Raw genomic sequence first — 27,083 nt, forward strand, 5'->3', positions numbered from 1 at the left:
TGATTAATCAAATGGACGAGCGGACTGATTTGTCCTACCCGTTACAATCGCTCATAACGAGCTTCTAAAAATAAAAAAATACGTTAAATCACATTTAGTTTATCCTTCGATATAATTGGTACATTTTGTAATGTCTTTGTAAATAAATAAATATACTTGGATTAAAAATATAGGAATATTTTCAGTAGACTTGGCAACATAGAAATCTCATAGGTAACTAGAATGCTGCCGCCTACGGCCGAGCCTGTCGCCAGTTTGTTTTGAACCTTCAGCCAATGAGAGGCCGTAGAGTGGTTTCGCCAAGGAGGATAATAATCCTCCTTGTTTCCCCTCATAGACATAATATTTATTATGTCTATGGTTCCGCTACTATCGCGGGAGCTAGGTGACGTCATTCTCTCTGGTGACATTAAATTCTTGGCAGAACCACTGTTTGAGCTCTGATTGGCTGAGATCTGGCTATCGTCTGCCACGGCGTTTGGTCCATTTGCCAGTTACACGGCAGCATTCTAGTTACCTATGAGATTTCTATGCTTGGCAATCTCTCAATAGATATATTGAGTGTTGTTTACCCTTTGGACCAAGTCCTTGGTCCTCTTGCGTCACCTGAAGTTGCGTGTCTAAATTCAAACACACTTGAACTGTGGCAATCATGGGTGCTCAAATACGTCCAGACGAGTTGGAGGTATATTTAATTTATTTGATGAGGGAGCGTTTACGTATAGAATGGATATGTTTGCACTATTCTACACGTTAAAGGTTATAATTAAATCTCATGACAAGTTCTTATAAAATATTGCAAAACAGCGAATTTTTGAAGAAGAAGAGTTAGACCGCTTAGAAGCCTTACAACTAAGTGGAGCGCTACAACTTAGTGAAAGAGCAATAGAAGTAAATATTTCTCTTACGAATGAAATGTACATACCAAATATTAATTATTGTACACACTAGCGCATATTTCATGGAGAAAAATATGACAAACCAAAACTACAATTACTTGGCTACCAAAAGGTTCCTGGAGTAAATGGTCGATACCGCACGCATATTTCGGATGGAATTCATACAACTCCACGTTAATTATACACGGTGCTTTGTTATAATACCACATGCTAATAAGAAATATTTTCAGTTGCAATATTTGGGCTGGAGCTCCTTGATCGTCTCCATAATGGTGAATTTGAACCTTACACTATCGTGATACTGGACAAGTACAGGTGCTTGGAGATGCAACCTGGCAACAAAGTTCTGGTTTTGTTGGAGCTAAGACTTGTTGTTATCGGTAGAGATGTTGGAGGCAAGCTAGGTGACCCTCAGACATTTTATTGGAAAGAGGAAAATGTGGCAAATTCCTACAAAAATTATCAACCTGCTGATAGATTGGAGGCTCTACGCCTAACTGGATCATTACAACTGAGTGAAGGAGCTCTACAAGTAAATTAATTATCATAACTACAGAAATGCATTTATGAAATATGAATTATTGTTAAACTAGTGTATTTTTGATGGTGAAATGTACTTCAAACCACAGCTGCAATTACTTGGTTACAAAAGAGTTCCTGAATTAACAAGCGAGCGTTACCGATTCCTTGTATCAGATGGAATTATCATGAATACATGTATATACTAGTACCTATTACTATATATAATAGTACATTACATTAATGTTAATCATTTACAGATGTTATGTTACACACGCAACTCAATGAAAGACTCCATAATGGTGAATTTGAGCGTTACGCTATCGTTAAACTTGACAAGTACTCTTGTTCAGAAGTACAACCTGGCAAGAAAGTGCTAATCATTAAAGAGGTAACTGTTGTTGCTACAAGTCAATTTGTTGGAGGAAAATTAGGTGATCCACAGAAATTTGATTTCAAAGTGGAAAGTTCAGAAAATTATCAGCAGAATGATCAAACCTCTTTGAATGGTACTATGATTTCGGCGTTCAATTCAGTAACAGAACCTGAAGAAATCATTTGTGAACCTTTGCATCAATATCTACTCACTGAGCTTTGTGACCCATGTTTTTCCTTAAAATTAAATTGCATGGGTGTACAACTAAATGGAGGAGCATTACAGGTTAATGAAACATAATTACAAACGGTTGTTACCTAATTAATGTGTATATTTCTAAAATTAGCGTATTTTTAATGGAGAGATTTGTGAACGACCTCAACTGCAGTTACTTGGGTACAAACTAGTTCCTGGAGGACAGGAACGCTACCGGTTCCTTGTTTCTGATGGAATTTTATGCCATCCATGTAAATTAATGCTATTTATATAACAGGTCCAAGTTTTAATACAAAGCTGTTTACAGTTGCGATGCTGGGAACGCAATTGAATAATCGGCTTAGTAATGGTGAATTTGACCGCTACACTGTTATTACACTTGGCAAGTACTCGTGCCCGGAGATGCAACCTGGGAAGAAAATTCTAATCATGCTGGAGCTGTCTCTGGTTGCTAATAGTAGAGCTGTTAATCGAAAAATTGGTAATCCACATCTATTGACTTCAGGAAGTGAAAGTGTGACAAATACCCACCAACAACATCAACCGCCTGTAAATGGTGCGATGAATGGACCAAATTTTAATTATAATTTTATCATAATAATTATAATAAAAATAAACCATTTACTTCAGTAATGGGAATCAACGAATACGGATGTGAACACTCTAGTCAATTTGGACATTCGGAGCCATGTTCACCATGTTTTTCCCTCAAATTGAATAGCATGGGTATATGTATAAGAGGAGGATCAATACGGGTGAATTAAATTCTTAATTTAAATGATTTTACAAAAGAAATGTTTAAATAACAAGTTATTTCCACTCTAGCGTATTTTAGCTGGAGAAATATGCGACAAACCACAACTGCAGTTACTTGGGTACAAACTAGTTCCTGGAGGACAGGATCGTTACAGGTTCCTTGTTTCAGATGGAGTTTTACATCATCCACGTAAATTAAAATTAAAATTACTTGTATAGTAACGTCAAGAGTTAATGTGTGCTGTTTATAGTTGCAATGTTAGGAACGCAACTCAATGATCGTCTTAATAATGGTGAATTTGAACGATACGCTGTTGTTCAACTTGACAAGTACTCTTGTACGGAGATGCAGCCTGGAAAGAAAATTATAATTTTGTTGGAGCTAACACTTGTTGCTATGGGTGAAGCTGTTAAACGAAAAATTGGTAATACACAGCCAACAGTAATCCTATCTTGATCTCAGTAGTTTCTCTACAAGTGCAACCTATGAGGGAAACTCATTCTACATTCCTACTTATATAATTAACTGCAAGATTGTGGTCAGATTGTACCTTCATAATAATTTTGTGAATAAACCATCTTGAATTGGAAAATTATTTTTTCTAAAATACCCGAATTTTTTTTTATTAAAAACTCAAGTGGGGAGTTTTAATTCTTGAAGCAAGAGTCAGCTCGACATGAAGTAGCTCCTATTTCAACAGATGTTGCTAGCATCTAAATCAAAACCAGGTACTTAAGCTACACCACTCGCGTTGATTGGCTCGTTTGTAAATTTGTCAACAATTTAAATTACAGTAATTTTTAACACTATATTTTACATGGGATATATAATTTAGGTTAAAGTCCATTAGAGTATAAGTAGTCTAATTATAATAATTATAAATGGTCTCTGACGACGTTATTGTTTCGCTATTTTGAATTTTAGCTTCCTTTGCCATTAATAGATGGCACCACGCTCTCCAGTAAAGTCGTTTTTTCAAACAATCTTATAGATTCATTGCCAGCTCTAATAACAGGGGCCTTTTCGAAATACAGGTGGCAATTAGCAAGGCCAATAAATTCCAATAATGAACTTTTTTATACCAAAGAATATTAACTATGTTGAGAGAATCCCCAGGCATCATGGTCGAATTTTCATATGGCACAAGACGGTGGGGCAAGGAAAAACGTCACTGGTGACTGGCGTAAGCGTCAATCACGTCTGAAGATATGTGTTAGGAAACCTATGAGATATGCTGATTTATGAAAGAGCTTCGAGCATAAGGGGCATTATGATGAACAGTAAAAAAAATGATGAATGTAGTTAATTATTAACTTATGGAAAAACTAAATTGGTAGTGTAGCTAACACCATAAAACCATTATACGCAAAAAAAGCCATTGCAAATTTGCATAATTTACTGTAAAATAGTATTTACATATACACCAAAGTGTGACAATTTTAACTTTAAGTAGGTAAATTTGAACACTGAGGAAAATACTGTTAAGCCTTAGCTACACCAAAATGAACACTATTGCGATGAGTGTTTTTTTCACGTATCGAATTTGTCAGATAATCCCATAACCATATCTTCATCCATGCTACGAGTGGGTGGTGAATCAAGTCCTTGAGCACTATCATTTAGGTCGCTATCTAGATTTGATGGTTCAGTGCTGAACATCTCAGCTGGCACCGTAAGTGGTGCTTTCTCGGGTAAAAGATCACGTAATGCTTGTTTAGCTTCAAGGTGACGTTCTATCTCTTCGGAAGTCATGTGTCCATCACCCAATGGTGCTATGGGTGGTGTTGGTGTAGATTGAATAGGGGAAATTGTGGTTATTGTTGGTGCAACTGTAGGTGCAGTTGTCGTGGTAACTGTTGTTGTATTTGTAGTAGTGGCAGAGGTTTTTGATGGGGTTTTTCTGGGAGGTTTTTTCTTTTTTGCTACCAATTCAACAGTTTTCTAAAAGAAATATAATTTGCCTGATCAGTTAACTTTAATTTGATTTTACAAATTAAGTTAATTTTTTGGGGGGAAGTTTGGCTAAGAAATTTCAAAAGATGACTGCAATGAAAATTTTAATATTAACCAATCATGTATCAGCTTTAATAAGAACCAGGCAAAACTTTTTTGCAAAGTTCATTTCCTTACAGCTGTCGCCCCTTATTTGTCAGCCTAGCTCTTATTTTTCAAAATAAACAAATGTTTCGTAAAATTTAATTTATTTTAAATATAACAAATTGCATGCTTTATAAAAGTTATTATCGCGTAACGTTTTGGCTATTAGCCAAATATTTGATAAAACTAATAGAAATTTTAGATTTAACTTAATTTGTTAAATGACTGGTTTATCTTAAATAGGTAAGGTTTTACCGTGGGTGCAGGTGTAGATATGGCTTCTGTTATTGAGACTGTTTCAGTATGAGTTGAGTTAGGTTTTTTCCTAAATATAACATAAGCATTAATTTTGGATAATGATTTTATATTTCACTTTTGACTTTACTTTTTCATTGGGGGCATTTCATGCTTTTGCTCAGAATCGCTATCACTGGATTCGGTAGCATCAGAATCACTTGATGTTGAGTCAACTGATTCATATTGCAGTAATCTATCCAAAAGGAAACTAATCGAAAATAGATGTTAATTTTACACATGAGGTTTAACAATTTCGAAAAAAAGGTTCACCTTTTATCTCTGGACACTTTAAGAAGTTTGCGTTGTGCTTTGCGTAGCTCCTCTTGAAAACATTCATTTTCCTTTAAAAACAATTTAATTTGTATAATTTGATATTTCATTAATATTTCATATCTTACATATATTAGCAATTTAAACTTTTTTTTTAAATTGCGATATTTTTGTCGAAAATCTATGGAATCATCTAATAAAAATGGAAGTCAAGGCTTAGGTTTTGTTTATTTAAAAACTATTTTTATATTGATTTACCTGAAGATGGCATTTTTGGGCAGCTTTTATATGAATTTTACTACGAATAATGAAATATTTATTTACAATGATTACTAAAACATTTAAAACTTAATTTGTTCCCATTAAATTAATGTAAATATAGGAGATGATGACCCAATGTCAGGGCCTGGAAGCCAAATTAACGTCCAATACAGAGAATTTCAACGAATAATTTCCCAAGAGTTTTTATTGGAAGTTCACAATGTCCGTCCTTTTAAGATGCATGCATAGTTATTCTCGAGCTCTAGGCCACGGCCAACTTTGACCCTCGCGCAAAACGGCCATTCGTTGAAGTTTCTTTGTTAACCTACGAACAAAAATATCATTCGGTGTTGAGCGCCCCTAGCGGAAAATTATTTTTAGAATAGTTTTTGCATTGAAGCCAATTTAGAAAACGAGCGTGGCTGAATCATGGACTGTAAATTTACAGTCCGTGGCTGAATACATGAAATTTTGTTAATGGGTTGGCCGGGACCTCCTGCTTGACAGGCGGACGTTCTACCACAGAACCACCGACATTTGTTACGCTTTATTGAAAATTAGACCTTCAGCTTTATCGGAAGCGTATTTAATAGAGTACGAAATTTTGGTTTAATTGAAATAGAATTGAAATTGAAATTATTGCATCGAAGAAATTCTAATTTAGCGTTTCTCTATTGATTAAAAACAAATGCGCCACCCAGGTTTCGAACCCAGGTCATTCGGCTTGGCAATCGAGCGCTCTACCACAGAACCACCGATAACTGCTTAGGTTCACTGAAATTAAGACACGCATCGTAAGCATAATAGGAAATAAAGTCTTTTTTTATGAATGAATTTATGAAGGCCTAATCTGGTTTTTTTACGAATGAAATTTTAAAGGTTAAATCTTGTTTTAGCGCAGTCAGCCGAGATTAGAGGGTTAAAGGGTAGACCCTGTGGGTGGTCCACTTTGTTAGTTTTTTTGTTATTTATTTACGGGTATTATTAACGACCTATATATACTTGTGTTAATTCAAAGGAGATAATTTAACGTTAATTGTTTTAAGAGCTGGCGGTTAGTCAAGTGGCTCTCTGTGCTTTGTTGATGGTAAGGTTTTTGCTTCTTGTAAATATATTTGGTGTGGATATTTGGATATCTACGATTTCTAACGCAGTCAATGATTTCCTGGGTGTGCGAGTCATTATATGATATTGGAAATTGGACGGCATTGGTCTTTTTCATGCGGTATGTGTCACAACGTCAACTGGAAGTCTACGAGCGTTGAAATAAAATGAGCGTTAAAGATGCGGCAAGTATTTCGTAAGCGAGAAAAATACAAATACCATCTGTAGATATTTCTTTCATTAAAATTTGCTTAGTATTATATTCAACTGATAAACATGTACTGTAAAAAGGGTTAAATTCAATTGTGCATTGTTTTAGTAAGTCTAACTCGCTGTTGTAACTACTTAATTTATAATATTCTGAATAAATTAAACTCGATTGTTTCGTCTCAATTATTTAAATTAAAATTAAAATTTTATACCGGGCAGGGTTTGAACCGAGAATACGTTTTTCGTAAATAAATCTGAATTGCGGAGATATCTTTGGGGGTCGTGTCGAGAAATTAATACCACTAGGGACCATTCTTCCGAGGAGAGGTATATTTTGGCTTGCCAACTTGTTTTGCTCTAAAAAGTGATTATTTTCAAAAACTATGTTTTCTAGAAAGTTGAAATTTGTACTGTACATTATACGTGCTGGGGCACACTTTCTACCAAAATTGCATCTAAGTCAAAAAATATTTTCACGTTTTTTGAAAATATAAATTTAAACCGCTAGGGGCTATAAGAAAATTGTCAATCAGAAAATTGTAGAGCGTCACCGAAAACGTACAAATAGCGTTGGCACGAAAAAATAGACAGGGTGTTTATTTTTGCTCGAAAAAGTGATTTTTTTCAAAAACTATGTTTCTAGAAAGTTGAAATTTGTACTGTACATTTTACAGGGCATCGTGATACTGCTAGTTATCCGTGCCTGGGTATATCTCTCTCATATCACTTATCTTGCTTGCAAGATACCCATGTTGGGCTCCGTGGTGGGCGGTGAGTGGGGTTGATGAAATGTTTTGTTTTTCTTTATGGCTACCGAAAACAACTACCTTGAAACTGGATTCCTCGAGTTTCAAGAAATTTCCGATTCGGAAGACACTGTCTTCCAGAGGTCCAAGCGACCTCGAAATGACTTTCCAGAGGTAGAAGAGGCGGTTAAAGAGAGTGTCGAAGCTACACTCGCTAGGGAATTCCTCGCCCTAGATAGAGTCCTTTGCAACAAGGACAATAAAGTGCAAATGGCAGTTGCACAGAAGATCAGGACGGTCTTCAAAGCGGTGGAGACCATGGTATACACCAGTCACCTGGAACTTGCTAGGGTGCAGGGTGCTTTTGAACAACTTAATGAGACTGTGAAAGATCTCAGAAAGCAGAAAATGAGCTTCGCTACTGTTGCAGCCAGTAATGTAAGTTCAAAGGTTCCTGAAATTACCAAGGGCAGGAAAAAGTCCACCGTTAAGAAAGGGGGACCGAAGGTTCCGCCAAGGGGGAAAAATGTGATACTGCTCTATCCCACAGAGCAAGGTGAGACTTCTAATTCTCTCAAGAAGAGATTAGAGAAGGAGGTTGATCCCTCCAAACTGCAAATAAGTGTTCAGAGTGTCCGGTCCTGTAGGAACGAGGGTCTGGTGGTACAGGTTAAAACCGCTGAGGATATGGAGAAGCTGAAGAGGGGAATCAGCGATTGTGCTGCCTTGGCAGACAAAGTTAGTGTTAGAGCTCCAAAGCTCAATAACCCTAGGGTTATCCTTTACGGTGTTGATGAGGACATCGTAAAGGAAGAAATTGTTGCTAAGCTTATAAGCAACAATAAGCTCTCCTGCAAGGAGACGGATATTGTCCCTAAGTTCTCGCTGAGGAACAGGAAGGGTGGTGTTAACTGGGTGCTGGAGGGGCCTCCAGCCCTGCTTAATTCGTGGAAGGCGAAAAAGAAGCTCAATTTGGGCTACTCTGTGGTTGGAGTCAAAAGTTATGTGTATCTTCCAAGATGCTTTAAGTGCATGAAGATTGGACACATAGAAGGTGGGTGCATTGAGAATAGAAGGTATTGTTCCCTATGCTCAGAGGATCACAGCTACAAGGATTGTAAGAGTGATCTTAAAACTTGCAGAAACTGTGCCCTGAGTAATAGGGACAAGAATACCAAACACAACACTGCGCATTCAGCCCTGGATGGCCAGTGTCCTGTGTATAAGAAGGAGTTGGAGTTTCTAAAGAGTAGAACCAACTATGGAGGTGAGTAGGAAACTAAGCTGTCTGCAGGTCAACTTAGGCAAGGGCAAAACTGCAACCTCTGCGCTTAGACAGTCTTGCCAGGAAGGCTCTATAGACATTGCCTTACTACAGGAACCATATGCAATTAACGGTCGGGTAATAGGTCTACCCATGGGAACAAGGATCGTCTGTTCCCAGGACAATCCAAAGGCAGCTGTAGCTGTCTTCAACCCTCAGGCACAAGTGATCGTGCTCTACGAAGACTCTCACATGGTTGTGGTGGACGTGCTTTTGGGGAACCTAAGCTTATGCCTGTTCTCCATTTACATACCACCAAATGATGACATTGAATTCCATATCGATAAGATTGCGAATCAATTGGAAGTACAGAGTGGAAAAAAGGTTATCTTGTGTGGTGACTTTAACGCCCATCACGCGCTTTGGGGATCAAAGCATCACGATGAGAGGGGTAGGTTGTTAATCGACTTGTTCAACTCGTTTGATTTGAATGTCGAGAACGATCCGGGTAGTGGCCCGACGTTCTGGACCGTTAATGGTAAGAGCTGGGTGGATCTTACGGTATCCAGTATGGCAATTGCGAGTAGAGTAATTGAATGGCGTGTCAGCAACGAGGAAACATGCAGTGATCACAAATACATTTTCTTTGAAATTGGTGATCTTGTCCTGGAGAATGATTCGAATGCAATTCGTGTCAAGGATATCGATCTTGAAAGGTTACAAGATATTATCGTGCCTGACTTGGAGAGGTTGATGGAGTCTCCACTCAACAATGAGGTTGAGGTCGAGGCATGCGCGGTGGAGATTAATAATCTCATTATTGAGCGTTCAAAAGAATGTTCAAGGTTGCGTAAGAATAAGGGGCACAAGTCCACTCCCTGGTGGACGAGCGAACTCAGTGAGAAGAGGAAGGAGTTACGAACGCTCAGGAGGAGGTTCCAAAGAACCAGGGACCATGCAGCCCGGGAGGCGCTAAAGGTCGAGTACCGTCGTGAGTCAAAAAGCTATAAAGCACTTATAGCGGACTCAAAGCTTAAGTCCTGGCAGGATTTCTGCACTAGGGTTTCAAGGGAGGATCCTTTCTCCCTACCCTATAAGTTGGCCACAAAGAAGGTCAAATTTAAGAATGCATTAAATTGCATCAAGAAACCGAATGGTTCTTTGACCTCAGGTATTGAGGAGACGTGGTCTACTCTGATGGATACTCTTTTTAAAGAGGACTCCTTAAATGATGATGAGGAGGTTCATACGACAATAAGGGAGTCATTGCACGAAGACTTCATGAGTCAGAATGATGAGCCTTTTACGAGTGATGAGGTCTTGGAGACTATCAACTCTTTTAAGAAGGGCAAGGCTCCTGGTGAGGATGGTATCACCATCGAGCTCTTCAAGATATTTTTCTTAGCTTGCCCAGCGTTGTTTGTCAGGCTTTTCAACACTTGCCTCAGTATGGGATACTTCCCAAAACTTTGGAAGGTTGCTAAGTTAGTTTTTCTTTATAAAGAAGGCAGAGACAGGCAGGACGCTAAGGCCTACAGGCCAATCTCGCTTCTTCCGGTGGTAGGGAAGGTGCTTGATAAGCTGTTGTCAAGAAGGTTGTATTACTTTCTCCACAGCAACAAATTGCTTAGCGATAAGCAATTTGGGTTTAGACATAGTCGATCCACGACTCACTGTCTAACCAATATGGTGAACCAAATCAGGGATAACAAAGAAAATAATTGTCACACCAGTCTGATATCTCTAGATATCGAGGGTGCTTTTGACAATGTGTGGATTCCAGGAATCCTACACGGTTTAAGGAACTTTAAGTGTCCGAAGAACATATATGACACATATGTTAACTATCTGAAGGATAGAGTTGCAGTGGTGAGGGCAGGTAGTACCTGTGTACGGAGAGTACTGACCCGCGGCTGCCCTCAGGGTTCATGCAGTGGACCTCTGCTATTCAATGTGGTTATGGATAGCGCACTGAGGATTGAGTATCCAGAGGATTCTCTAATCCAAGCCTTCGCGGATGACTTGCAGTCATTATTTTGGGGCACGTCCAGGCGTGCTCTCGAAACCACGGGTAAGGTGATCGTGGATAAATTGACTAAGTGGAGCCAAGTCTATAAGCTGAGTTTTTCCATTAAAAAGTCGGCGGCTATCACCTTCGCCGCAAAATCCATAATGAAAAGGCTCCCAATCTATAAGATGGGAGCCGTCAACATTGCAAATGTTGACAAGTTGAAAGTTGTCGGTGTCACCATCGACAGCAAGCTTTCCTTTCTTCCTCATCTCGAGGAAGAAAGTGTCCGGGTGACGAAGCTGGTGCAAAGCATTGCTTGTTTTGCAAAGGTTGAGTGGGGCCTCGACCATAAAGCGTTAAGGACTATCTACAATGGGTGTATTGTGAGAGTAGTGGCTTACGCTTGCGGTGCTTGGTGGAAGAGCACGCAAAATAGTGTGATGGTGAGGAAGTTGAGCTCAATTCAGAGAATTGCGGCCCTTCGTATTACTTGTGCTTACCGGACTGTCTCGAGCGATGCGCTGCGGATCCTTGCTGGTATTCAACCGTTAGACCTGGTGGTGAGTCAGGAAGCTGCTGTGTTCAGGTCCTTTTCTTTTAGGGAAGACAGTAAGCATTGTGGGGTGGAGTTACGTGGTGGTAACTACCTCTACCTAGGCGACCCATGGGAGGACCACCCAGCGGTCAGTAGCAGTATAAACATCACAGAGCAACTACCCAATGGCAATGGGATAGAGGTGTTTACTGACGGTTCGTTATCCGGTCGGGGTGCCGGAGTGGCATTTGCTGTGTACAGAGATGGTGTGGAAGTGTACAATGAGGTCACTCGCATTAATGGTAAGGTGGATGCGTTTTCTCTTGAGCTGTTAGCAATACACGAGGGTATTTGCTGGTTAAGGACGCATGGTCAACGTCCTGGTGATGGTGCAACGGTTTTTACAGATTGTCTTTTTGCTATTAACGCAATAAGCAATCATAAAAACAATCATGGTTTATGCCATGATATCCGTAAGGTGTTAAAACGGATGGAGACTCAAGTCAACTTTACTTGGATAAAGTCGCACACTGGGTGTGTAGGGAATGAAAGGGCTGACTTTCTTGCAAAATCAGCAACCGATCTTCCCGAGGAGAAGGAGATGAAGCCAACTAAGTTGGTGATTAAAAGGTGGCTCAATGAGGTGACGACTCAAAGGTGGCAGGAGTCATGGGATGAGAGTGAGAAGGGAAAGGTAACTAAGAGGCACTTTCCTAAGGTCAATGGTAGCTTCAACACGAATTACTATTTGACGCAAATCCTAAGTGGACATGGTAAGTTCCCACTCTACCTGTTCAACTTGGATCATATTGCATCGCCCAAATGCATATGCGGTGCTCTGGAAGCAGACTCAGAGCACTATGTTCGTAATTGTCCTAGAACGAACCATTTGTTAAGGAGACCAATCCGCGAGAATGGTCTCCACAATCTGGATAACGAAACGATCAACGATCTTGAACGCGTAATGCGTTATATCGTTGTGAATTTTGACGAACTCACGAGTGAGTCGTGAGTAGGAGATGCAGGTATACGGGTGTATACCGTTGTGTGTATGTGATTTAGGAAGCATTTCCTATCTTTGTATACAGGTCGACGGCTCGGCCGGGACAGATGATGAGTAACCCCTGTAATGCTTTGGCGGTGCACGGGGTATATAAATACAACAATCTGATGTACATTTTACGTCAGGCCCATGGTGTCGCCTTTTGTTGGGCCGTGATGGGGGCGTTTGTTTGCCATATGTGAGCCGGTTTTTATAGCTGTCTCACTGGCCGAACGTTTGTTTCGCAAAGCGCATTTTTGTCCGGACCTGGTTGAGTGTTGTGGGCCGCCGTAGTGCCTAGCGGAACGGCGGGGTACAAATACATAACTTCATGTACATTTTACGTGCCGGGGGACACTTTCTACCAAAATTGTTTCTAAATCGAAAAACATTTCAACGTTTTTTTGAAAATTTAAATTTTAACCGCTAGGTGCTATAAGAAGAGAAAATTGTATGTAGAGCGTCACCGAAAACGTACAAATAGCGTTGGGGCGAAAAAATAGACGTCTTTTTCAATGAAAAAATACGACTTGAAAAAGTGACAAGTTGTGCAAGCTAAAATAACTTTTTTTTTAATTCCATTGGGAGAGTAGTGTAACTTCACGAAAGTCAGAAATTTGTTAATCTGGTGTTTAATGCAATATACACCGCTGAAAAATCGAGGAGACAATGGCGAAGAAGGTATTACACGATTTAATTTCGTAGGATGAAAAATGCGAATTTTTTGAAAAAAACAAAGAGACATTTTATTTATCTACTTACAAACAAAATTTATAAGTACGTTTCGAAAATACCACCTTCGGCTGCAATGCAGACTTGGGCGCGAACAATCATATTGTCGAAGGTGGGTCTGGGGTTACTTCCCGGCAAGCGCTTACAATTCGTTGACGCAGTTCTTCAAGGGTCTCAACCGGAGTGGCGTAAACCTTGTCCTTGACGAAGCCCCATAGAAAGAAATCCAACGGAGTCAGATCGGGTGACCTTGCTGGCCAGTGTACGGGACCGTTGGTCCCTATCCATCGTTGTGGAAATTCGTTGTCTAGGTCACGGCTCTGTGGCAATGATGCGAGGCACCGTCTTGCAAGACTGTGGTTTCAGCAAGTTGCTGAAACCACAGTCTTGCTCGTTGCGCCAACGGCAGTTCGTCAAATTGTTGTTCTAGCTCATTTCTCAAGAAATCTAAATAACTCTGGCCATTTAGATTTTGCGGTAAGAATACTGGTCCAACTAACCGGTTTCCAACAAGACCAATCCAAACATTCAACCGCCCAAATTGAAATTGGTGACGGTGTTCATATCCCCAGTGTGGATTTGTGTCTTCCCAAACATGATTATTTTGATGATTGTAAGGGCCGTCTCTTGCAAACGAGGATTCATCCGAGAATAGCATGTTGCGGAGGAATTGGGGGTCGTCGTGCACGGAATTTAGCAGCCAGTTGCAAAAATCCACCCGATGTTGAGCGTCTACATCTCGTAAACCGTAGTGAAGCGTTGCTCTGTAAGGATGGTACTTATGCCTATGCAAAATTTCCCAAATGCGAGTTTTACAACACCAGATTAACAAATTTCTAACTTTCATAAAGTTACACTACTCTCCCAAAGGAATTCAAAAAAGTTATTTTAGTTTGCCCAACTTGTCACTTTTTCAAGTCGTATTTTGTCAGTGAAAAAGACGTCTATTTTTTTCGCCCCAACGCTATTTGTACGTTTTCGGTAACGCTCTACAATTTTCTCTTCTTATAGCACCTAGCGGTTAAAATTTAAATTTTCAAAAAAACGTTAAAATGTTTTTCGATTTAGAAACAATTTTGGTAGAAAGTGTCCCCCGGCACGTAAAATGTACAGTACAAATTTAAACTTTCTAGAAACATAGTTTTTGAAAAAAATCACTTTTTCGAGCAAAAATAAACACCCTGTATATATTTTTGCTAGCTCTCAGTAAAATATACCCCAAAGTGACAAACTTATGAAACAATATTATAGTCTTATGATAATAATGAACGCTGTGACTAAAATTGTTATTTTTAATAAATTATTTAAAAATTATCCCAGACTGTCTTGCCGAACGTTGCTGTCAGATCTTTGACAACAGTTTTAACCGTATAATGAAAACTGATATATTTTCTGTGAAAAAAGAAAAGTGAACTGATAAAATCGTCTGCTAATTCAGAATTGATCTGATAAAATGGCCACTGTGGCCCCAGGCAGTAATTTTTGTGCAACGTTTTTTTATTTATTTATTAATTTATTTATTGTAAAAGAGCTGCTCAAAAAGCCATAAACAGAGCCCCAAGTGTTTGCTGGAAGTTTTTTCCGAAAGGCATTTCTATTAGAAAAAGTGACATAATTACCAAACGTGTGACAATCCCTGTACTTTCCAGTGGCGCCGATCGCTCTTTTTCCCAATGGGGGCCGAAACTCACTAATAAACTTGGAATGAGGCTGCTGGCAACACTTTCTTGCTACGGATGCTTAAAAGTAAACGGCCTTTAACATCGGCGGTTTTCCCAATGGGGGCAGAGCCCCTATTTATTTTTCCCAATGGGGGCTTCGGCCCCGCTGCCCCCATGGGATCGGCGCCACTGGTACTTTCGTATGTTAAGGCTCGTCTTCCGCCAAAAGTTACCGATTTCTGACACTAGATGGCGTTCTAGATCGAGCAGGGGATCCCCCATTTCGTGGGGAAATCGAGACCAGAAAATACGGGAAAGTCTGACTGCTCGCCACAGATACAATGGGTCTTAACCGGTCTTATCCGGTCTAAGAAAGGATAAAAGACTATTTATTGTCGCCTTTCTGGATCTTTTTTTAGTCTGTGGTATTATATCGTAGGTAGATGGCGATAGCATCTCCACAGAGCGACGAAAAAGAAAAAAGTACACTAACTTTGACCAGTGCTACTTAGTTCCTCCGTTCCTCACAACGAGGCGTTATTTGTGGGTTTTAACTTCCTTCCCTCACCAAGGCATACTACCCTTCTCCCCCCCCCCCAAATTGTATTTCGCTCGTAACATTCATTAAGAAATAGGTCCGATTGACACACTTTTAGTAATTAGGTCAATTTTGCCAGTGCTACCTAGTTCCTCCGTTCCTCACTACGAGGCGTTATTTGTGGGTTTTAACTTCCTTCCCTCCCAAATGCATAGTTCCCTTCTCCCCCCCCCCCAACTGGTATTTCTCTCGTAACATTCATTAACAAGTTGGCAAGCCAAAATATACCCCTCCTCGGAAGAATTGTTCCTAGTTGTATTAATTTCTCGTGATAACCCTTAAAGATTTATCTCCGCAATTCAAAGTTATTTGCTATAAATGTTATCCCAGTTCTATCCCGCCCGGTATAAAATTTTAATTATAATTAAAATAATTGAGACGAAACAACCAATTTTAATTTATTCAGAATATTATAAATTAATTAGTTACAACAGTGAGTTAGACGTACTATAACAATGCACAATTGAATTAAACCCTTTTTACAGTACAAGTTTATCATTTATTTATTAATTTGTATACCCCCGTCCCGCTAGGCACTACGGGGGATACCGCTAGGATTACAAATTAAATTTGTAGGGAAAAGTTGAATGAATGCGTAAGTCCCACAATTTTTCTTTTTTAATAAAGATAAAACCTAAACAGGGCAAGCCTGGACAACACTTATAAAAGCCCAAAGAAAGGGCAAAAGAATAAAAGAAGATAAAACGGCAAGTGTAGAATTAAAAGACAATAAAAAGATCAGTCATCAACCTGGACATAAGTCCCCGAAGTGACTGATTATAAAGCGCATGATATTCTCGAATACAATCATCTTGTCTGTGAGATTCATATCTCCGAAGTTGGCTCTAGGGACCAGATGGAGTGTAAGAGGACAATTAACTAAGTAGTTCTCAGAGTCGCCTGTATCTGACCCACAGACACAGGCAGGACTGAGCACATGACCTAAACTATGCAAGTAACTAGGGAATTTACCGTGACCACTAAGAATCTGCGTTGAGAAGTGGTTAGGGTTGATCGCATTGTCGCCCACGTTTGGAATAAAATTCCTTGTAACATTGCCTTTATCACTGGCGCTCCAACTACTCTGCCAATGCCTCTTGGTAATGCCCCTCAAAATACTTTTAATACTACCCTTGTCGGGTTTAATAGAATGGATCACCTGATTTGTTAATGCGCTCTTGGCCAACGCATCCGCTCTCTCGTTACCTAGAATACCACTGTGTGCCTTAACCCAATTAAGGGTGATTCTAGCACCGTGATTATTAATCAACTCCCTAATGTTAGCACACATTCCATTAGGGTTGGAAAGATTTACAATGGCTCGTAGAGAAGATAAACTATCACTAAAGATAGTTACCTCTTCATCGTGGGGTCGCTCCCTAGCGAACCACTTAATGCTCTCCAATATGGAGTAAAGCACAATGTAATAAATACTAGGATTATAACTCGTGTCTAAACGAAATGTCTTTGACACGAGTTCCAATCCATTAGAGAAGACCACAAATGCCGCAGAAGCGGCATTCTCCAATAGCGAACCATCGGAGAAGATCTCTAAACCTGCGTTAGTGGGAAGAGCGTCCCCACTTGAAATCTCTACACGAGAGGCTGGGTGCCTTGCCCAAGGGTGGCCCGGGTAAAGAAAATTTCCACCTACTACATTGTAGTCATAGTGTTTAGCGCACATCTGTTGGTAAAAGGACCTAAAGATGGTTGCTTCCTCACTTACAACGCTTTCTATCGGGGTTAAGTTGGTAATTACCAATAACGCATCGGTAGATATTGTACGATATGCACAACAAACTCGAAGTGCCGCAATCCGTTGGATTGACCTGAGCTTTCGAACCATCAAAGAGTTCTCAATCTCGCGCCACCATGCGCCAGCGCCGTAAGTGACAATACGCTCAATGCATCCTTTGTATACCACTCTCAAGGCTCTATAATCCAGACCCCACTCGACCTTTGCAAAGCAAGCAATGGACTGAACAAGACGAGTTACCCTGTTCTTAACCTCCTCTAAGTGAGGCAAGAAGCTTAAAGTTTGGTCCAAGGTAACGCCCAAGACCTTAACAGTCTTGACATTAAGGATTCTCTCGTTGTTGAGAGAAAAAATTGGAAGCCGCTACATCACCTTTGTCTTAGCAAAAGTAATAGCAACGGTCTTCTTTGCACAAAACTTCAACTTATAAATTGTGCTCCAGCTATTGAGAGTATCCAGAACTTCTTTACCGAGGACCTCAAGACCACGTCGTGAAGAACTCCAGACCATCGCCTGTAAGTCATCCGCAAAGGCCTGAATAGCACTCGCAGCCGGGTAAACCCGACTCAGAGCACCATCCATCACTAAATTAAAGAGTAGGGGTCCGCTACAAGAACCCTGTGGGCACCCCTTGGTGAGCGACTTACTAAGAACACTACCGCCTATATCAATTGAAGCGACTCTGTTGCTTAGAAAGCTCTTGTACAAATAGTACAGATTTTTCGGACAAGCAACCTGTTGAAGTCTCGACAGAACACCCGGAACCCAGACATTGTCAAAGGCCCCCTCTATGTCAAGAGAGATTAGACTGGAGTGCAGACCATTCTCTTTGTTATGCTTAACATTCTCGACGATGTTATATAAAGCATGCGTCGTAGATGGGCCATGTTTGAACCCATATTGGGCTGAGTTCATAAGACCTCTCTTATGAAGAGAGTGGTACAGTCTTCTTGACAAGAGTTTATCAAGAACCTTACCCACTGCTGAAAGTAAGGAGATCGGACGGTATGACCTAGCATTCCGCCTATCTCTCCCCTCCTTATAAATCAATGCAATCCTAGCCACCTTCCAAATTTTTGGGAAGTGACCAAGAGTCAGACATGCATTGTAGAGGCGCACGAAAACCAAGGGACAGACCAAGAACATAATCCTAAAAAATTCGATAGTGATGCCATCGAAACCCGGGGATTTACCCCTTTTGAAGGAATCGATGACTTCAAGTACTTCCTCTTCTTTAAACTGTACATCGTCCGACTCGACGTAAGGAGTTTCGACTGACTCTCGGATTTCCTTGTGTACTTCAAGGTCATCGTTATGCGAGTCGTCCTTAAAAAGAGAATTTAGAATAGTTTCATATGTTTCAGTGAGTCCCTCTGTCATCGTGCCATCCTCTCGTTCCACAGTGGAGACAGCATTCCTACGTTTGGCCTTGCCGGTTGCCAATTTATAAGGAAGCGAGTAAGGATCCTCCCTCGACACAGAAGAGCAAAAATTCTGCCAAGACTCCAACTTAGAGGAACTGATAAGGCTCTTGTGCTCTCGCTGGAGAGACAAGTAGTCTTGTTTGTAGCGTTCCCTCGCCAAAGGATCCAAAGTCACCTGCATACGTTTTCGTGCTGTACGTACTAATTTTCGCTTCGTACTAAGACCCTCGTTCCACCAGGGAGCCGAGTTATATGTCTTAGTAGTTGGCTTACGTTTAATGCTAAACTTACTAGCGTCATGGAAAATGTCCTCAATAAAGGAAGCAGCATCATCGATCTGATCCCTAGTTTCAAGTGCTACCTGATCACTGTTGGTAAAGCCATCAGAGACCTCCCAACCAGTAATCATATTAAAGAAATTGAGAGTTGAAAGAGTTAAATCTATCCAACTATTGCCATTCGTACTTGAAAAAGTTGGATCCGAACCCGGGTCATTAATCACGACCAGATCCATGGACTCCATGAAATCAACACAAGCAGCACCTCTAGGACAATTGTCCCTCGAGCCCCAGAGAGTATGATGATAATTGAAATCACCACCAATTATAATCTTCCGCCCAGCGTACTTACGAATATACTCAGAGATATTATTCAGGTGTTCTTCCAAGACCTCCGACGGGGGAGGAGGTATATAGATGGAGAACACCAAGAATGAGAGCACCCCCGCCTTTAATCCTACAATGGTCATATAATCCTCATTTAGTAGATTAATGACGTGAAATTGCGTATTGAAGATGGCAATAGCGGTCTTCGGGTTCGCGTCGGAACACACCACCCTGGCCGAAAGCGGGAGACCCGCGACCCTCTTACCCACCACATGAGGTTCCTGAATAATTGCGATATCAACACCGCCCTCTTGGCAAGTTTGCCGAAGAGTAGAAGTGGCAATCCTCCCCTTGCCAAGGTTCACCTGGACTAGTTTGATGATAGTGTCCATCAGGCTAAGAATTAAAGTTGGTTCTTGATCGCAAAAATTGCAGTTCCCTCATGTAGAGTGGACAGAGGTTGTCCAGGGAGGAGTGCTCTGAGTTGAAATTAGTCTTTTTATCCCGGTTACTTTGGGCACAGTTCACGCAGCCTCTAATGGCATTGGTACAGTCTGCGTACCCATGTTCCTCGGAACCACAGAGAGAACATGTTTGTTTTTTCTGCTTATCGCAGTTTGCCACTACGTGACCGATACCCATACAGTTAAAGCACCTAGGAATAAAAAGGTATTCCCTCCAACCATGAATTTGCCAACCAATACGCAATCTCTTTTTGCCCTTTTTGAGGGTATTAAGTACGGCATTAGGGACTTCGAGCACCCAATTCTTACCGTCGCCCCTTTCTATCATTTTTTTGGTATGGACGGAATATTTGACAGCGATTTCATCCTCCCCACAGTCAAGACGATTGCATTCAATAATCTGGCTAACGAGATCTTCTTTACTGATCTCGGGATCAACCTTAAAAACAAGAATACGAGGTTTCCCCAGAGATGCACTTCTAACGACAACATTGTCCTTTAAACTCTCTGAAACCTCGATGGAACGTTTGAGTTTATCGACCTCCTCTATGAACTCCAACTGGACGACCATGCCCTGCCCCTTACAGGGTCTTAAATTTTTAATTTTATGACTTGAAGGTTTTAGATCTTTTTCGAGTCTACGCCTAAAATGCTTGGAGGTTTCTTCCTTATCCTTAGGATAAAGCAGTACTACATTTTCCTGTCTCGGTGGAATTTTAATTTTAGGAATCTTCGGTTTGCTAGACACCGAAGATTTCCTAGTAGTAGATTTGAGTATCCATGAATGAAGACTTTGTAATTCACACAATTCCCTCCCCACCCACCACGGAGCCCGACCAGGGGACTTTCATTCGAAAGCCAGAGATAGGAAAAGTGCATACTCGGCGCCATGAACCCATCATGGACACCGATTGACCTACTCCCCTGCAACTTAGCTACCAAGGGAGAGCCGCTTGGTGCAGTACCGGCCAGTACGCACCGTCTGTCTGACCACAGTCCGGAACCAAAGAAGCGTGTTGCAGAAGGATGTTCCGCAGAACAACTCCCGCTCAACTCCCAGGGACTCCATTTCGTGGGTTACAGAATGCCTTTCATGGCAAACGAAAGGGCGAAAACAGCATGTACAACCAATTGCCTGTAAGAAACAGGACATCCAGAAGAAAACAACCAAAAATACGATTCCTGTGGAAGGAAGTCTGTCACGCCAGAAAGGCAAGCGAAAATACGTATTCATAATTATTTAAACTCCCCAGGAAATACTCAAGGAAGGAGCTGCCACTAACAGTACTTCATGCATCCCCCTGCGTGGACTTTAAGGGGATTAAACTAAGGGCCAGACCAACCACAAACGACGGCACTTCGGCGGAACAAAAATCCTAACACTAAGGCTCAAATGCACCATACACCAAAACAAGCTTACAACACCCTCTCCAGGAGGGTTGCCAGCCCTTTATATCCCGGAGGATAGCCTCGTAGTAACTTCAACGAAGATCTCTCAACTAAAAAATAAGCCCCCAAACACAAGCAAAACCGCTGGGATGTCCGTAGACAGAGAGCTACCTAAAGCGGAATGCAGACGACCTGGTTCCCCCCTAACGGGAACTACTAACTCCAAGGAGTTAAGGAACCAGCCGCCGAAGTTACGAAGATAGGTTCCCCCTTGGCAGGAACTACTAGCTCCGAAGAGCTAAGGAACCTATGCGCCGAAGCGACTTACCTAACAGACCGAACATGCAGTCGGTCCCATAAACACATTATGCGGAGGGCACGACAGTTTAATGAGTTGCTTAGCTCAAAAAATTTATCGAGTAGATAACTCTACTCTAGATCCGCCAGTTTAGCTAGAGAAATTGTTTTCTCTACCCGGAGTCACCTCGGGAGGAAGCAGCATCAAATGATGACTACCCTGGACGGTCTTGATCGAGGAGAGGCTTAATAAGTATATTCGCATCACTCAGACCCTGCGATAGAGGGTATTACCCGTCAAAAGATGAACAAGATAATCCCAACGCTTGACTCTCAGTCGCCCTGTGTTTATGGTAAAGGAGCTTGACATGGTTTCACCTACACCATATCGGCGAGAGAGCATAGGCACCCCAAACTCGCAGGCCGAAAGCTAAGTCAGTTTCTCGAGATGACAAGCTCTAGATCCGCCGGCATCTGTAAGAGTATACCTCTTTCCAGGGTCACCTCGAGGATGTTAACCGGACGGTCTGGGATGTGATGGAAGCTATCCGTTTCACACCCTGGCCAACCTTTGTTCCCAGGAAGTAGGAACGCTGGTATACAGCCTTGACTCCAGTACAAGTTTATCAGTTGAATTTAATACGAAGCAAATTTTAATGAAATAAATATTTCTACAGAGGGTATTTGTATTTTTCTCGCTTACGAAATACAATAGCCACACCTTTAACGCTCATTTTATTTCAACACTTGCCCTTGATGAAGATACCGTAGAAAAGCTATTTTCGACATCTGGTAGTGGACGACTCGTAGACTTCCAATTGACGTTGTGACACATACCGCATGAGAAAGACCAATGCCATATAATTTCCAATTACCCTGGTAATTATCACATGAGGAAAAGGGGGAGGAAGGGCCTTACTGGGGTGGTTTTACTATGGGTAAACGAGCACCACGGAAATTATCACATGGGAAAAGCGGAGAGGGGGTACCACGGTAATTATAACATGGGGGAAAAAGGGAGGAACGGTAATTATAACATGGGGAAAAAGGGGAGGAACGGTAATTATGACATGGGAAAAAAGGAGAGTAAGGGCCTTACTGCGGTGGTTCGACTAAGGGGTAGTGTAGAAATGAACAATAACGAAGTGTTTCATAGTGACCACGTCAATTGAACGAAAATTACTTATTGAATGTCGTGTTTTTTTTCAAATTCCATAAGTATCAATTTAACTGAATTACAAAATATTTACAAAATTATCACTTGGAGCACACGCGAATCATTCTTGAACCCGAAAACTATGGTATTGCTCCTTAACGGTGGCAGACGGAACTACTCGTCGGAGGTCAAATTTAACGCATTGTGAATGCTAGCAAGTTGGAAACTTAAGCAGACGCTAAACCGTTGCGTCATCTAGACCCGTTTCGGTCACGAATAGTTTTACAGCGATGAGCGATAAATAATGCGCTGTCGTAGGTCGTCAATGTTGCGGACTTCAGTCTCGTGTACTGATTTTTGAAGATGTCCCCAGAACTAAAAGTTGGGTATAGCTAGAAATTCGTGTTCTTTGAGTAACAAGAAATAAAAAAGTCTTATGAGATAAGTGAATACAATTTTCTACTAGCAAAAGCTTAGTAATTAGCGTTCGCATCCAGAAGAATGTTATCGTTGCGATTTAAAATAATGAAAAGGCGATTTAAATTACCATGAGACACCGTAAAAATTTATTTATTGGTTTTATGGTTTCTCAGAGGTTACATGTATTGTTACCTAACAACATTACGTTGATCATTGTATTTACAAAAGTTGTTCGAAGTTGGCTTGAACGCGTCTTCGGAAAGATTCTTGAACACGACGAAAGTTTTCTGGCGTGTTTCGGATTGTGTCGGAGGCGTCAATTATGCGTTGGAGTAGGTCTTCAACGTTTCTAACTTTAGTCTTGTATACCAAGTCCTTGATATGTCCCCAAAGATAAAAATAACATGGGTTCAAATCAAGAGATCTGGCTGGCCATGCAACAGTTCCGCCTCGACCTATCCACCTCTGAGGAAACTCGCCATCAAGATGAGATTTAACCCGAAGGCTAAAATAATGGGTTGCTCCGTCGTGCATAAGCCACATTAGTGGTCTTACTGCTAGCGGTACATCTTCAAGTAGCTCTGGTAAAGTGTCTTGTAGAAAGGTTAAGTACGACTCACCTGTTAGTCTTGCTGGTAGAAAATAAGATCCAATTACATGGTTGCCAAAAATGCCAACAATTCCGCACTAGACGTTGAGACTAAACTGCACTTGATGTCACCTTACGGTAGTCGCGTGCGGATTTTCTCGCCACTCATGCCGATTATGTAAATTGAAGAGTCCGCCACCGGAAAAAATTAGCCTTGTCAGAAACTAGGAGCGTTCTTAACCAATTGACGTCGTTAGTCTGCTCCTGAAACCACTGAAAAAATTCGACTCGTCTTGGATAATCGGCCTCATTTAAAGATTGAACCTTTTTTAAATGGAATGGGTGGTACTGGTGTCCTTAAAGGATACGCCAGACAAGTACATGGTCGACTCGCAATAGACGCTAGCATAAATTCTATTTATGTCTTATTCAACTTGTTAAAAAGTTCCACGCGCGTCTTTATATTTCAACGTAAACGGGCTCGAGCGATTTCGCGCGTGCTCCCTGAAATATAAAAAAACGCACGAGCCTTTTACGCTAAAATAATAATGAGCGCGTGGAACATTTTAACAAGTTGAACAAGACATGAATAATTTATGCTAGCGCCTATTGACGTTCAACTTACCTCGTACTTGTCGTAGTAAGTATTCGTTCCTCCAAGTCTTCTATAACGTCTCCTTCTGCAGTACTAGGTCCCGTGGGTTGTATTTTTCCAGTTTCTCTTAAGCGTCTCTCAACCGCCGTGAACGTTTGTCGATTTGGAAGCTGTCTTTGAGGAAATTGCTCCTGATGCAAGCGCCGCGCTTCCACCGCATTTCGCTGAGCGAGTCCTTATATAAGATGCATATCGGCCTATTCTGCATTCGTGAAGTACGTGAATTTATTAACGGCTTTTAAAATTCATTTTGCGCGTGAAAATACCTCTACATGTTATGGTCAAAAAAGCACGCAAAGAAGGCTGTGTGCCCAAGTCATGTACCTGTAGTGTCGCGCGCTAAAACGTCATTTCAAAATCCGTCAATTACCGAGACCCCGTACAAAAAATATTAGAACATGTGTTGTAGACTATTTAATGAGACCGTTAGGCCCTAATTACATTCACAAGGAGACTACCCGAAGTGGTTATCACCGATTTTGTTGAAACTCGGGGGTTAGGTAGACGTTATGGTAATATGAAAATTCGCAAAGGGAAAAGTTGCAATGGGCTTTAGTTTTCCCATGGCAACCCAAAATGTTTTTGACCTTTCCATTTAAAAAAACATGAGATTTTCTCGGTTACCCAAATTTTGTTAAAATTTAACTAAAATTGATCAATATTAGCCAAAATCATTGTTCAATTTTACCCAAAATAGGTCAAATTCATCTTTTTTGGGTATGTTTTGTAAATTTAATTTTTTCAAATTTTTTAAGTAAGTAATCCGAGAAAATCCCATGCTTTTTTAAATTCAGATTTCTTTGTTTTGAGAGATCAAAAACATTTTCGGTTGCCATGGGAAAACTAAAGCCCATTGCAAATTTTCCCTTTGCGAATTTTCATACTACCATAAGGTCTACCTAACCCCCGAGTTTCAACAAAATCGGTGATAACCACTTTGGGTAGGCTCCTTGTCAGTGTACAAGTTAGCACACGGGGAGGGGGGGAAACATGGAGCTGAGCTAGATAAGTTCTAAATCGCCTCACCAGGTGTTAATTTGTACTTACTTACGGCAATAGAAAAAAAAAATCGAAATTCAATAATTCCCTTTTTATAATAGGCGTAGTCACTAAGAAACACCTTTTTATTGTTAAAACGTATTTCTACACGTAGCTTACTTTTTTCATTTTAACAACGCACTTTTGATACTAGTTTTGTTTTTTATCGAAAAGATAAGAAACCAATTAAAATGATTAGTAAACTTTAGGAAACCATTAGGTCCCTAGAATAATAGAATTAACTGCGCATTTGCGCGTTTTTCGACGGCCAATTACTCGGATACGGTTTAATTTAGGAAAACGTTTCTTAGGACCTTTTTCACTCCTTTTTGCCCAAAGAACATTCCTTGTAAATTTGGTCCAGACTTCCTTGAAACACCCTGTATAGTCCCTTTGGCGGAAATTCTTGTTTCTAACATTTATATATGATTAGAGCCTTGATAGTTTATGATATGTTCTATTAAATTGTGTTCACAGAACAAGTGTCAATATTTATGCACACAACAAAAGAGTTATTAAAGCCAGTGTTGGCTCGACGTGAAGTAGCTCCTTTTTCAACAGATGTCGCTAGCGTCGAAATCAAAAAAAGATACTTAAGCTACATTTTAACCGAAAAGGCGGAACATAAAAGTACCCTCGAGTTGATTGGCTCGTTTGTAAATTTCTCTCAGGGACTTGGCAGCTGGGGTAAGGTACGGGGGTCGCACAGGTGTGACGTCAGGTTATACGTATCATTTTTAAAGCATACTCTAGCTGAAATTTTATCAACTAACACGGCGGCTATGATGGCCATCTTTTTTTCCTTTTAAACGTGGAATCGTGAATAAAATAAAAATGAAGCCTTCTGGAAAAGTGTCTAGTAAAAACTATTTAGATTCATTAACGCCCGTTATGCAAAAACGATATTTAGAGTAGATTTCTCATATAAATGGCTTAGACCCTTATAAATTAAAAAAGAGTGAATGTACGTATTTCTACTGTGGAGAACGTAGAGCAAGGCACAAACACGAATTTCGAGCATCTCCCACCGATTCTTTACCCAGATATATATAATTATCTAATTTATGGGATTTCGCCGTTCTCTTACGAACAACTAAAAAATTATTAAGGTTTGGACGCCTATAATCAATTCGTTTGCGGTTAAAGTAATTGAAAAGTCCAAGAATGTTGTAGTAAAATGCAGGGTAAGTGTTGACTTATTTTTTCATAGGTACGTATAGATTTACCTATAATAATTACTATCTTCTGTAGGTGTTACATTCTCAAAGGTTGAGAGAAACTCCGCTGAAAACTTGGATAATTTCGAATGAGTTTGGGGTAATAAAATCAGGGCATTTCACGTGCATGGTTGGCTTGGATGAGTGCTGCACTCATATCGCAGCTCTATTATTTTATGTGGAATATGCTGTTAGATAGAGAGAGATTGTGACAGTGACGGGTAAAAAAGCGTACTGGAAAGTTCCAACGATGAAAGACAAACATATGGACCAGTAGTTAATTTGGAATTAGTTTCTGCCAGAGCTAAGCAAAAGCTTCTTGATGAGTCAATAGACTCTGCCCAAGCTGGTACAAGTTTAAAGTCCTCAAGTATAAAATCAAACATTAAGAAACATAAACAAATTCCTGCCATGAGCCTAGAGGAATTCAACGTGAGAAATCGTCGACTATTTGAAAAGGATCCCAGAGCTGCGATAT

The 27,083-nt window shown here is 40.6% G+C and overlaps 2 protein-coding genes across 2 annotated transcripts; one reads left to right on the top strand and one right to left on the bottom strand.

Annotated features, from left to right (window-relative positions):
• Nucleotides 1-556: 556 nt before the first annotated feature.
• Nucleotides 557-3,337, top strand: LOC149958327 (uncharacterized). The gene is made up of 12 exons (XM_090165769.1): nucleotides 557-685; nucleotides 808-891; nucleotides 952-1,072; nucleotides 1,130-1,431; nucleotides 1,493-1,616; nucleotides 1,679-2,079; nucleotides 2,141-2,261; nucleotides 2,318-2,566; nucleotides 2,641-2,765; nucleotides 2,836-2,956; nucleotides 3,018-3,167; nucleotides 3,230-3,337. Exons 1-12 carry the CDS (start codon nucleotides 653-655, stop codon nucleotides 3,286-3,288), a joined length of 1,890 nt encoding a protein of 629 aa, XP_090021895.1. The 5' UTR covers nucleotides 557-652; the 3' UTR covers nucleotides 3,289-3,337.
• Nucleotides 3,338-4,141: 804 nt separating this feature from the next.
• Nucleotides 4,142-5,947, bottom strand: LOC149958328 (uncharacterized). Its single transcript, XM_090165770.1, has 6 exons — nucleotides 5,690-5,947; nucleotides 5,560-5,624; nucleotides 5,432-5,502; nucleotides 5,250-5,369; nucleotides 5,120-5,189; nucleotides 4,142-4,708 (listed from the first exon to the last, which is right to left on the bottom strand). Exons 1-6 carry the CDS (start codon nucleotides 5,700-5,702, stop codon nucleotides 4,298-4,300), a joined length of 750 nt encoding a protein of 249 aa, XP_090021896.1. The 5' UTR covers nucleotides 5,703-5,947; the 3' UTR covers nucleotides 4,142-4,297.
• Nucleotides 5,948-27,083: the final 21,136 nt, after the last annotated feature.

The sequence above is a fragment of the Leiobunum rupestre genome, chromosome 2, assembly GCF_980474605.1.
Source record: "Leiobunum rupestre chromosome 2, qqLeiRupe1.1.hap1, whole genome shotgun sequence".
In the NCBI taxonomy this organism is placed as follows: Eukaryota; Metazoa; Arthropoda; class Arachnida; order Opiliones; family Sclerosomatidae; genus Leiobunum; species Leiobunum rupestre.